We start from the raw sequence: 13615 nt of genomic DNA on the forward strand, positions 1-13615 counted from the left end.
GTCACTGTGTGGATGGGAGGCCTCAGACTATATTGCAAGAAGTATTTGTGATTCAGGAGATGGCCCATTCCTGTCTGGTCCGTACTGAACGAGGGTCTCTAAAATTTGAGTGTAATGTTTAATAAGTATGAGAAGGCAGATTGGGTGGATAGAAGACAGAGTGCTTTCACCAGCATACTCAAGTGGACAGAAAGCCAGCTCTGAACAAGACTGCTGAGGCTTCTGCAAACATCTGCTTTGTGTGTGCAGTGTAAAGGGAATGTTGATGGGTGGGCCAAATTTGATAGGCATTGTGGCCATGCACATGGGGTCACAACACCACTGAAATGTGGCCAGACAGAAATGTGTCTGTCTGGCATTATGGAGGTGTGGGTGGGCCAAATTTCAGTTGCATTGTGACCCCATCTACCAAATGATGGAGCATTGCTCTGACCTGGGATTCCAGGTGCTGGAGCAACACTCTGGACCCCTGCAGCAGCACTAATCCCCAAATTATGGGGAGCCCCTGTGCACTTCCCTGGTTGCACTGGTTATTCCTCCACCAATGTTTGGGATCCTTTTTGTCTGGATTGCTGAAGTCATTTATATTGGTTTAAGTTGTGAGATTTCTTTGCAAACTCTTGAGGTTAGATCCTGCAAGAGCTCTCAGACTTCTACCAAGTAGCCCTCATTTTGTCTACTGACCATGTAATGCTTTATATAAAATCATTATATGTGCCTCATGTTGCAGTATTGATGTCTCACTGCACAAAATAAAACCCAGTACACCATTGTGGATTTAAATGATCACAAACCAAGCTCTCAGTTTCCTCCTCACTACTACACTGCTTCTCAAAACAGATCGTTGTGACTGTGGTGTGTAACGGAATGGCAGGATTTTTTGTTGGCCCACCCTGCTGGTGTTAGAATCTTGCATAAAACTGCTGGTGTTCCAATGGCTCATTTTGGTCTGTACTGCTTATTAAACACCTCTGGATATAAGGGAAATGGGAGTGTCTCTCAACGGAGTGAGAATTGGGGATATAGGAGGGAGGCGGTCCTAGAGGAAAACATTAGGGACCTCCAAACTCAGAGAGGAAGTTTAGGTGAAGGTTTATTGTGATGTTGCTTTTTGACTACCAATAAAGCCAAACCCCAGAAGGGGACTGAGTTTGGTCACATAATTCAGGATCAGCACAGGGTAGAGACTGAGACCATTCATAGAGTGTCATGAGTGATTGATAACTATGATTAGTCCGTGTTCCAAAGTGGAAAATTCATGAATGATTTTGGGGATAAATCCTTTTATATCTGATGCTCCTGGTAATGGAAAGTAATAAGTCACAGAATTGATTCGGCAAAGAGCACTTAGTTAATTACAGGTTTTATTATAATCCTGGTTTCCTTTCACATGGTTGGATACTACTTTTTCTACTGAATTAATAAATTCTATGAGTGAGTGTTGATTTCATATATTTATTCAAATTAAAAAATTTAACATCTTAAAAGTAGCACAGTAAAATTCCATGAACCTGCCAATGTTTTCATGAAATGTATGAAGCTGTTAATTTCACCCATCTGGTATAATATTATGTGGGTGTGCATATTTATACATACACACTAGAGAAATGCAGTCGTTGCTGATGAGGAACTCAGTAGTCTTTCAGCTCTCATTAATACTCCACAATAGTTAGGACAAAATGAAGAATATCACATTTAATGCATATTGCCGGGGAATTTTGCCTAGGTAAATTACTTATCTAAACTGAAATTTGGCCCAGGCGCTGGAAGTAAATATCTATTCTTGTCAGAAATGCCGTGGGATCTTTAATGACCACACCTGGGGGTCATTAAACCTTGGGTTTAGGTCTCAACTGAAAGATTTATTTATTATTTTGTTAATGACTACCACTTTCTGCACAACCAGCACTACTTTCTTCAGCATTCTAGGTTTTCCTTACAAATTCTAATAAGGGTTTATTGGTTAAGGGTGTAAGATCATGGGCCCTGAACCAGGGCCTGTGAGTCCCTAGGCCATGCTCAGACTATGGCCACCACCCAGTAGCTTACCCAAACTAGTGGAGAAGGGCGCTGGCGAAGCTCTAGCTCACAAAGGCTCTGCCCACAAAGCTGATCGAGGGAGATATCCAGCCCCAACGTTTGACTGGGATGCATTATTTAAAGCAGATAGAGGTACAGGAAGTTGCTTGAGCAACTTGGTGAATCCCTGGCTACTACGAACCCTGCCTATTTGCCTGACTGCTGAACCCTGACCCCCAGCCTGTTCCTGCCCACTTTGTCCCACTCTCCTGTCTGTTCATGGTTCCCGCTTTCCTGACTCGCTTCAGATCCCTACTACTATGCCCTGCCCCTGACGCTGTCTCTGGCTCTGATCCTTGGCTTGGCACCTTACTCTGACCCTGGCTCCACTTCCAGGCACCTGATTCTAGCCATTAGGCCTGACCGCCTATTCCCTGGATCTTCAGTGAGATCCAAAAGAACACTGTCTACGGTGGTACAGCTGTAGAAATTTAACCCCAGGTATTCAGGAAAGTGATGAATTATTGTGCTCTGTTTAGGTGGTAAAATTACTTTGTCATCAAAATGAGGCATTTTATCAAATTTATGATATTAACAAACTGAAATATTTTTACAGGTGTCTAAAGGATATTTCTATAGTAACCAAAGTGACTTGTGGTTTCTAAAAAGCAGAAGGGCATTTTTTATAATGTTGGCAGGTAGGGATATAGATCTATTTTTAAAATTAACTTTCTTGTGGCATTTAGAAAGTGCCTATTTTAGTTACTGTGATTGCGGTCAGGAGTTCACTGATGGCACTTTCAGGAGGTGGTGCACAGATCCGTATATGCTTTGATGATTTTTCATCACAGACTCACAGGCATATTTCTGCTGTCAGGAAAATCTACATCAGAGAGATTTACCTTATGGGCATATACTTGATGCCTTTTCATCATAGCCTGAGTTTTGATATTAACCTCCCCTCTGGGAATTCATAATTATTCAACATGTATAAAACTTTCATGTATAGCATCATACCTTCTCCCTAGCTTTTTTCAGAAGTAGAAAGAAGGCTCCAGATTTTAATTAAGAATATCATCTTTTTTATGTTTTATTAAGGATCCTGTGCACTAAGGCTTGTAATGAGTTCTATTTTCTTTGGAGAGACCATTGTTTTGTTGTCAGCCGCGCTGCCTTAGAGGCATCTCAATATTTGCCATTCATCCATTATTATATGTCAACTTTTTCCTCATTTCCCCCCACCCCTGTGGAAGCAAATCACAGATTAGGTTTATAAAACATTTATAGTGGCTCAGGGTGGGGGCAGGGGAAGGATGACGCTTATACACCCTGCTCTTAGGGGTTATTTATAATTATTTATTTGTAAAAATTCACCGTAGGTTGAATTTTGGCAAATAGGATCTAACCTAGGCAATAGAAATGGAGATTTTGTTATAAGTAAAGAGAAGATTGTTTGGTTTCTTTCATTTATGATAAGGGAAAAAATGATAGATTGAGAGTTCTTCTGACTCACAGGATTGAATTAAAAAATACACGATACTTATGTCTGAAGCTGAAAATTTGCCGATTGGTGCTTTGGGATATTTCTTAAAGAAAAACAAAACGGTTTACCTTAGAAAATCATCTGTTGTGTAAAGGCAGCAGTTTATTGTCCTTTTCAACCAAAAATTTCATAAAGCATTTTGGTATGTGGACAATAGATGGAGCTGTTATGGTCTGGGATACCTATAATCTGTGCATTCTCTTTTGAGTTTTGAGGTGGTAGATGGATAATATATGCACAAGTGGATGTGCTTCACATTAATTTCTAGAAGCAGTGTTTCATCCGTAACCCTTGAATGCCCTTGCTGCTTACGTCAGAGCCCCTAAAGGTTATTTTATAGATCTGTGTTTACAGGTACTCATATGGCCTCTGCCACCTTAGGGCTAGTCTACATTTAAATGTTTTACTAGTATAACTATTTTGGTTGGGGGTGTGTGTATTTTTTTTACCGAAATAGCTATACCAGTGAAATCCCTACTGTGAACACAATTTAAATTGTGTAAAAATTACTTATACTGGTATGGTTATTCCCCTTCCCATACTGGAATAGCAAAAGTGGTAGAAAGCTCCTTTATACTGCTATAACTGCATCCACACTAGGGGGATTGTGCGATTTTAACTATACTGACATAGTTAAAATGGTACAACTTTCTAGTGTCATCAATGTAATTATCCTTGTGAGGTAGGGAAGTGCTATTATCTTGATCTTTACAAAACGAGGCACAGAGAGTTTAAGGACTAATAATATAAGCAAGCCAGCGGTAGAGCTGGGAATTTAACTCAGGACTCCTGACTCCCAGTTCTGATTCTCTAACGGGAATCACACACTACTCAGGAACTGTAGGGCAAAATAAGATGGGAGTATCAGGAACCCTGCATGGCTCCTAAACTACACGTTTCAGGGAGAGAAAGAAGTCGAGAATCCTGATTTTTAAGCACTTATCCATGCAACCTCAGCATTTTCTTTTTTGATATATTATTTTTAATAAGTGCATACCATTTACAAACACAGTTTGTCCTATATATAAAAACCGTAAGGAAATAATGGTATATGGTATTTTTCGTTGTGCAACAAAGATGTTTTTGGAGTCTAACAGATTTATGGTACCCATTTAAATGTACTGTATCATCTGGCAATTATAAATTGAGGTACATTATAAAGCCTGATGATGATCTGATGGACTACAAGGTAATGACCCATGAATTACAAGTGTGAAATTTTCTTCAACTTAAATATCAGACATGGGTTTTCCCCACAAATGTAAAAAATAATTAAAAACTAAAAATGAGGGAATGTTTTCTGTATAAAATAATCTAGGTAAACCATAATTGTGAACATCTTGTTCCAATGGGTTATTAAGAACATTTCCTGTAATGGTATTTAGTGGAGCAGAAAAATTAAACAGAATGCAAAACTCTCCTCTCTTTTAATACTGTTGTTTTAGCTGCTGCTTGGGTCTTTAGTTGCTTAATTTCCTGTGTTTTCTGTGCAATCTACTGATGTTGCAAATGTTTGTTTCCTTCTCTCTTACCCTTCCTCCAAATGAATCTGCAGGAAGTAATTTCTGTACTGCTAAGGATCTTGCAGAAGAAATCAGATCATTAACATCTGAGAGAGAAGGGCTGGAGGGACTTCTCAATGAGCTGTTGGTGCTGAATGCCAGAAATGTCCGAAAATTAGAGGGAATTAAAGAAGATTTCAACAGATTGAAACAAGAACTGGAGCAGGGGAAGTCTGCCTTTGGTAAGTAGTTCACTGTTGGGTGATTGAAGCTTTGCTTGTGCTATATTGTGGACAGACCAGTATTCTGCTGGATTGGATGAACAGCACTGTGATGTGTGTGACATGCAGAACATACCATTTTTAGGAGGGAAATTTTGGCAGGACCTTGATAAACAGTAGTTTGTACATGCTGTCAGGCTCTGTCTTGTCATTCATGAGTGACATTTTTTCTAGCTTTGTGTATATTAGTTTTGTAGGGTGCTTTTGATATCTCTGTTAGCCCTGATTCTCAAAAAGTCTCTTGTGCTGAAACCTAATTAATAATAATAATGCCTTGTGCATGTACATCATGTACATAATCAAATATCTTGTACATAAATGTTCTTGTACTTTTCATCTATGGAAAATATAGGGTGTCCACAACAGTAGGAACCTCTGCCTTTAACAGAATTGGGTATTTATTCAGTATGTTTGTTGGGAAAGTGTGTAACTCATAGAGGGCACAAGGTTTTGAAAGCAAGAAGTCTTTATTTAAATAAGTGGTTTAGCGAGTACAGCTAACAAGTCAACATAAGCAGCCTTTCTGGCTTACTGTTTCAAAGTGGAATCAGGAAATTTGATCTGTGATTAAGTGAATGCAACTGACAAAGTAGTGCTGCTTCTAAGTTCTGTAGATCCTCTGTCTTCTGCCTTCCCTTCCTGAAGCCGTCCAGTAAGTTACCAGATACAGTGGCTATGTTGCTTAAGTAAAAGATGGCGTAGTGTTTAATTGATTACAAATACACACAAACGGTAGTTGCCTCTGCCTGCTAAACATAATGGTATGTCTACACTACGAAATTAGGTCGATTTTATAGAAGTCAATTTTTAGAAATCGATTTTTTACAGTCAGTTGTGTATGTCTCCACTAAGCGCATTAAGTCGGCAGAGTGTGTCCTCAATACCGTGGCTAGCATTGACTTACAGAGCGGTGAACTGTGGGTAGCTATCCCACAGTTCCCGCAGTCTCTGCTGCCCATTGGAATTCTGGGTTAAGCTCCCATGCCTGATGGGACAAAACCATTGTCGAGGATGGTTTTGGGTACATGTTGTCAGTCGCCCTTCCCTCCCTCCCTCTGTGAAAGCAATGGCAGACAATCTGGGCCTGACAAACAAGCACAGACTGGTGGGACCACACAGTGTTGCAGGTATGGGAAGATTCCCAGTGGCTGTAAAACTTTTGCATGTATAAGGCCACTTTCCTCGAACTTCGTGAGTTGCTTTCCCCCATCCTGAAGCGCAGGAATACCAAGATGAGAGCTGCCCTGACAGTTGAGAAGTGAGTGGCGATAGCCCTGTGGAAGCTTGCAATACCTGACTGCTACCGGTCAGTCGGGAATCAATTTGGAGTGGGCAAGTCTACTGTGGGGACTGCTGTGATCCAAGTAGCCAATGCAATCACTGACATTCTGCAATCAAGGGTAGTGACTCTGGGAAATGTGCAGGTCATAGTGGATGGCTTTGCTGCAATGGTTTTCCCTAACTGTGGAGGGGTAATAGATGGAACACATAGCCCAGTATGTAAACCACAAGGGGTACTTCTCAATGGTGCTGAAAGCACTGGTGGATCACAAGGGACAACCGACATCAACGTGGGATGGCCGGGAAAGGTGCATGACGCTCGCATCTTTACGAACTCCAGGCTGTTCGAGCAGTTGTAAGAAGGGACTTACTTCCCAGACCAGAAAATTACTGTTGGGGATGTTGAAATGCCAATAGTTATCCTTGGGGACCCAGCCTACCCCTTGCACCCATGGCTCATGAAGCTGTACACAGGCAGCCTGGACAGTAGTAATGAGCAGTTCAGCTATAGGCTGAACAAGTGCAGAATGGTGGTAGACTGTGCCTTTGGACATTTAAAAGTTCGCTGGCGCTGTTTGCTGACTAGGTTAGACCTCAGTGCAACCAACATGTTATTGCTGCTTGCTGTGTGCTCCATAATATCTGTGAAAGTAAGGGGGAGACATTTATGGCGGGGTGGGATGTTTAGGCAAATTGCCTGGTGGCCGATTTTGAGCAGCCAGACACCAGGGCGATTAGAAGAGCACAGCTAGGAGTGCTGTGCATCAGAGAGGCTTTAAAAACCAGTTTCATGACTGCCCAGGCTACGGTGTGACAGTTGTGTGTGTTTCTCCTTGATGCAAACCTGCCCCCTTTGTTGATTTTAATTCCCTGTAAGCCAACCACCTTCCCCTCTTCGGTCACAGCTGGCAAAGGAAATAAAGTAACTATTGTTTTAAAACCATGCATTCTTTCTTTATTGATTAAAAAAAGTGAGATAACTGACAAGTTAGCCCGGGTGGGCTGGGGTGTGGGAGGAGGGAAGGACAAGGCCACATTGCTTATTGTAGCCACACTGCAAGTCAAAACTGTTTGAATGACAGCCTTCTGTTGCTTGGGCCATCCTCTAGCGTGGAGTGGCTGGGTGCCCGGAGCCCTCCCGCCCTGCGTTCTTGGGCATTTGGGTGAGGAGGATATGGAACTTGGAGAGGAGAGCAGGTGGTTATACAATGGATGCAGTGGGGGTCTGTGCTCTTGTTGGCTTTCCTGCAGCTCGAACAGATGGTTCATCATGTCCTTTTGCTCCCCCATTAGCCTCAGCATCGCCTCCTGTCACTGCTCTTCACGCTCACTTAATGCTTTCCTGGCCTCTGCCACTGAATGCCTCCATGCATTCAGCTGTGCCCTGTCAGTGTGGGAGGACTGCATGAGCTTGGAAAACGTGTGATTGCGAGTGTGTTTTTTTCGCCTTCTAATCTGTGATAACCTCAGGGATGAAGATGATAAGCGGAGCATGGAAACATTTGCACCTGGGGGGAGATAAAAAGGGAGAGTAAAATTTAAGAGGATACATTTCTGAGAACAAAAGGGAGACTCTTTCATAGTGAATCAAGCAATTCACAGCAGACAGCACATATGCTTTAAATACAAGGTTGCATTTTGCCTTTTATATTGAGCCACTTTGGTGACACATCACAAATGGCTGGGCAACAAAATTCGGTTTCCAGGCAGCCATAGAAAGCCTTTTGGTAGGTGGGGTTGGCTTCTTCCGCCTTCATAACATGTGGGAATGGTTTCAAACTGCAGCGCCATGCTTTCCAATAGCAAGGAATGGCAGCTGGGTTTCACATTTAAAAGGAGGGCCTTCGGTTTTTCGGGTGGATGTGCAGCACACACCTCCCCCCACCCGACTGCATGGCTATTCTCTGGGATGAATCCTTCACCCCTCCCCTTGCCGCGTGGCTATTCTCCGGGATGATCCCTTTTAGCCAAGTGCAAACAACCCGGTATGAACTGAGTCCTTTTACTGTTCCCTTACAAAAATTCCCCTATTTCAACCAGGTGACCGTGAATGATATCACTCTCCTGAGGCTAACACAGAAAGATAAAGACCGAATGTTGCTTGAATGCGGCCAAAACCCAGGACCATTTGCTGCCATGCTTTGTGCTGCAATGATTCCAGACTACTTGTGAGTCACTTGGTGTGGTAAACGAAATAAGGCAGCCCTCCCCAGAAACCTTCTGCAAAGGCTTTCAGAGTACCTCCAGGAGAGCTTCATGGAGATGTCCCTGGAGGATTCCCGCTCCATCCCCAGATGCGTTAACAGACTTTTCCAGTAGCTGTACTGGCCGCGAATGCATCCCAAGTCTTCAGGGCAAATCAAACATTAAACACTATTGCTTTTAAACCCTGTACTGTAGTTACAAATGTGCACTTACCAGAGGTGCCTTCTCCGGCTTCAGGGTCGGGGATCCCGCCTTGGGAGGGTATTGGCTCCAGGGTGATGAAAAGGTCCTGGCTGCTGGGGAGAACGGATTCACTGCTTGCTTGCTGCGCATTCTCCTCCTCCTCCTCCTCATTCACAAAATCCTCCTCCCTGTTGCATGAGACTCCCCCCTTGCAGGTGTCCACGGACAGTGGTGGGGTAGTGGTAGGGTCCCCCCCTAGAATGCCATGCAGCTGATCACAGAAGCAGCATGTACGGAGCTCTGACCTGGAACGACCATTTGCCTCCTTTGTCTTTTGGTAGGCTTGCCTGAACTCCTTAACTTTCACGCGGCACTGCTGTGTGTCCCTGTTGTAGCCTCTCTCCACCATGCCCTGTGCGATTTTGCCATATATATTAGCATTTCTTATTTTTGATCAGAGTTCTGCCTGCACAGATTCTTCTCCCCATACAGCAATCCGATCCAGTGTCTCCCGTTCGCTCCATGCTGGAGCTCATTTTCGATTCTGGGAGGAATGCATGGTCACTTGTGCTGCTGAGCTCGCCATGCTGACCAAACAGGAAATGAAATTCAAAATTTCCTGGGGCTTTTCCTGTGTACCTGGCTAGTGCATCAGAGTTAAAAGTGCTGTCCAGAGCGGTCACATTGGAGCACTCTGGGATAGCTCTCAGAGGCCAATACCATCAAATTGAGTCTGCACTATCCCAAATTCGATCCAGCAAGGTCAATTTTAGCTTGACTCCCCTCGCTGGGGAGGAGTACAGAAATTGATTTTAAGAGCCGTTTAGGTCGACGGAACGGGGTTGGTTGTTTAGATGCATTCATTTTAAAATCGACCTAACGTGGCTAAATTCAACCTAACCCCGTAGTGTAGACCAGGGCTTAGAGTTGTTTTCTTGAGAAAGAATTAGAGATAGTTCCAGAGTTTGAAACTCTTCCTACCTCAAAATCTTCTGAGCAGCATGCTGGTAGAAGAGACAACAGCATTGCTCTTTTGGAAGGATGCTGAGTTTTTTTTCGAAGGTGACCAGACAGGAAGAGCTATCTTAAAAACAAAAAGATGGATTTTGTAGGCCACTAAAGAGATTTAAAGCAACAGTACTCTTGAAAATATATGTAGGAAGGGAAGGAAGATGTGTCCTCTATGCTACTAGACAAGTATTTATCCTGCTAGAAACAGAGACAAACACCTACAAGATCTCTTTCAAGCATTCTTACAACTACAATACCCACCTGCTGAAGTGAAGAAACAGATTGACAGAGCCAGAAGAGTACCCAGAAGTCACCTACTACAGGACAGGCCCAACAAAGAAAGTAACAGAATGCCACTAGCCATCACCTTCGGCCCCAACTAAAACCTCTCCAGCGCATCATCAAGGATCTACAACCTATCCTGAAGGATGATCCCTCACTCTCACAGATCTTGGGAGACAGGCCAGTCCTCACTTACAGACAGCCCCTCAACCTGAAGCAAATACTCACCAGCAACCACACAATAATAACACTAACCCAGGAACTATCCTTGCAACAAAGTCTATTGCCAACTCTGTCCACATAGCTATTCAAGGGACACCTTCATAGGACCTAATCACATCAGCCACACTATCAGAGGCTCGTTCACCTGCACATCTATAAATGTGATAAATGCCATCATGTGCCAGCAATGCCCCTCTGCCATGTACATTGGCCAAACCAGACAGTCTCTACGTAAAAGAATAAATGGACACAAACCAGACGTCAAGAATTATAACATTCAAAAAGCAGTCAGAGAACACTTCAGCCTCCCTGGACACTCAATTACAGACCTAAAAGTTGCAATTATTCAACCAAAAAAACCTTCAAAAACAGACTCCAGTGAGAAACAGCAGAACTGGAATTAATCTGCAAACTGGACACCATTAAATTAGGCTTGAATAAAGACTGGAAGTGGATGAGCCATTACGCTAACTAAACACTATTTCCCCATGCTAATTTTCCTCCTACTGTTACTCACACCTTCTTGTCAACTGTTTGAAATGGGCCATCCTGACCATCCCTACAAAGGAGTTTTTTCTCCTGCTGATGATAGCCCACCTTAATCGATTGGTCTCGTTAAGAATTGGTATGGCAACCCCCATTTTTTCATGTTCTCTGTGTGTGTATATCTATATCTATATCTAACTATATCTTCCTATGGTATTTTCCACTGCATGTATCTGATGAAGTGGGCTTTAGCCCACGAAAGCTTGTGCTCAAATAAATTTGTTAGTCTCTAAGGTGCCACAGGTACTCCTCCTTTCTGCTGTTACTGACTAACACAGCTACCACTCTGAAACCTGTGAACATAAACAAAGTGATCCAAAAACAGATGATGCATGCTTTCTAATTATTTGGGCTTTCCAATGGATTGAAGAGGTTTTTTTGATCCTCCAGGCTGTGCCCTTCATATTGCTACCTGCTCTGTTAGAGAAAGGGAACTTTCCATAATTTTCCAAATGGTTCATTTTTCAAATGAGTTCTTCTTCAGTGAGCTTTCAGACAAATGCTTATGTGAGCTTGTTGAACCAACAGAACTGGCAGCCGTTCAAAGACTGTTTTTTGTGTATGCAATAAGGCATCATAGTATGCTGAAATTTACTGTAAACTATGATGATAATAAATTGTAAAGCACTGAGATATGTCAGAGATTTACTGTACAGATTTGCAAAAAGAAAAGGAGTACTTGTGGCACCTTAGAGAGTAATCGATTTATTTGAGCATAAGCTTTCGTGAGCTACAGCTCACTTCATCGGATGCATACTGTGGAAACTGCAGAAAACATTATATACACAGAGACCATGAAACAATATCTTGACCATGAAACAATATCTATGAAACAATATCTTGTTTCATGGTCTCTGTGTATATAATGTCTTCTGCAGTTTCCACAGTATGCATCCGATGAAGTGAGCTGTAGCTCACAAAAGCTTATGCTCAAATAAATTGGTTAGTCGCTAGGGTGCCACAAGTACTCCTTTTCTTTTTGCGAATACAGACTAACAGGGCTGTTACTCTGAAACCTATATAGATTTGTAATTTGTTTTGTTGTGATTCCACAAGAATAAGTGAAGGAAGTTAATTCTGTATGAAATAAAACTCTATGGAGCACAAATTGCTAAAATCTGTATAAACTATTAAAATTATTTATTCTTCATATAATCTACACCATTTTACTTTTTGGAAGATAGACACTCCTTTAGATTTGAGAGCATCTAGCATGTGAATTTTGGTTGGAAACAAACCTGTGAAAAGTGGTAAACATCTTGTATTTTAAAAAAGGACATGGAGTTTCATGAACCAGTTGTCTTTTCACATAGTACTTTTATGCTTGGAAAATAAAACATGGAATAGTATAAACTGCAGATGGCACATTATCATTGAGAAGGCTTTGTCTGTGATTGCTGCTGTTCTTTATTGAATGTTGCACCCTGTTTTCTATGGGAGACTAATTGGTGATGAGGACAGGTTTTTTTTCAAGGTTATTATTGAATTTAACCTTTAGCAACTGGCAGTTGAAATTAGTCGAGTAACTTTGACTTTGGGTTGTTTTGGTGCTCATCACAAAATATAGTCTGTGATCATGCCTATTTAGAAAAATGGAGGGAGAAAGAATAGTAGAATAAAGATGAAGATACTGACTGTATAAGGAATATCGATGATAGTAGGGATTGGTAAATACCCCAGTATGCACACATCTCATTTTTATGATAAACAGGAATATTTTGAGAAACATACCTTGGAAATAATAAGGATAGATGAGAGCTCCTGAATAATGGGCAGGGAAGTTCAGAGGAAGAATATCTACATCACAAAGAGCAAGTAGAGAGAACCAGAGAAATGAGACTCTTATTAAAAATATTATTATGGATGATAATTTTTATTATATCCTTCTGGAAATAGTTGTGGCAGAGAGAAAACAGTCAGCCTGAGGCATAGCAGCAGCAAGACTGCAGCCAGTCACTAAATGAAGGAGGAATGATGGTTGCAAAATGGCTGTCATTGAAGTCCCATGACTTCAACAAACCCTGCTGCTAATTGACTAGTATGGTTTTGTGAAGTTTAGGAATCTCTCTGAAACCCCAAATCATGCACTGATACACAGCTCCTAAGTAAGTAGAAGCTAAATGATTTTGGGTTGTTGTTGGGAAATCAGAGAGTTCATCCAAAATGCCAGTATTCTGGCTATTTAGGAATTTGCAACATTAGTATCCCATGTCCTGGTTGATTTGAGTTTAGAAAGCAATAGCAAAAACAGCAAAATGAGGTAAAACATGCATAAGTGACCCTCAGAGAACGTAGTCTGTCATGATTTTAACTTATTTTAATGTAAAGTTTGTCATTTGATTAGAGAATAAGCAACATAACATTTTTGTTTTTTTAAAGCAAAGATTTATTCTTTTAAATGAGGCAGTAGTTGTTGTTAATAGTAATAGTAATAATAATATAATAAAGATAGAAATATACTTGAACCAGTTGGTTCAATTTCACCAGAATCTGTAACAAAAATATTTTGTTACTTCTAGACCATTTTTTCCCCTCCTGCG

The 13615-nt window shown here is 41.6% G+C and overlaps 1 protein-coding gene across 3 annotated transcripts in view; it reads left to right on the forward strand.

Annotated features, from left to right (window-relative positions):
- Positions 1-13615, forward strand: part of DISC1 (DISC1 scaffold protein) — a 363689-nt gene that overhangs the window by 189304 nt on the left and 160770 nt on the right. For all 3 annotated transcript variants that reach the window (XR_014710969.1, XM_084624148.1, XM_084624149.1), the window contains exon 9: positions 5118-5306. Coding sequence is in view for 2 of the 3 variants with exons in the window: in XM_084624148.1 (XP_084480274.1) it covers positions 5118-5306 (189 nt within the window). In the remaining variant the exon portion in view is untranslated. The remainder of the gene's footprint in view (positions 1-5117; positions 5307-13615) is intronic.

Source organism: Lepidochelys olivacea (assembly GCF_965140295.1).
Source record: "Lepidochelys olivacea isolate rLepOli2 genome assembly, chromosome: 3".
Lineage (NCBI taxonomy): Eukaryota > Metazoa > Chordata > Testudines > Cheloniidae > Lepidochelys > Lepidochelys olivacea.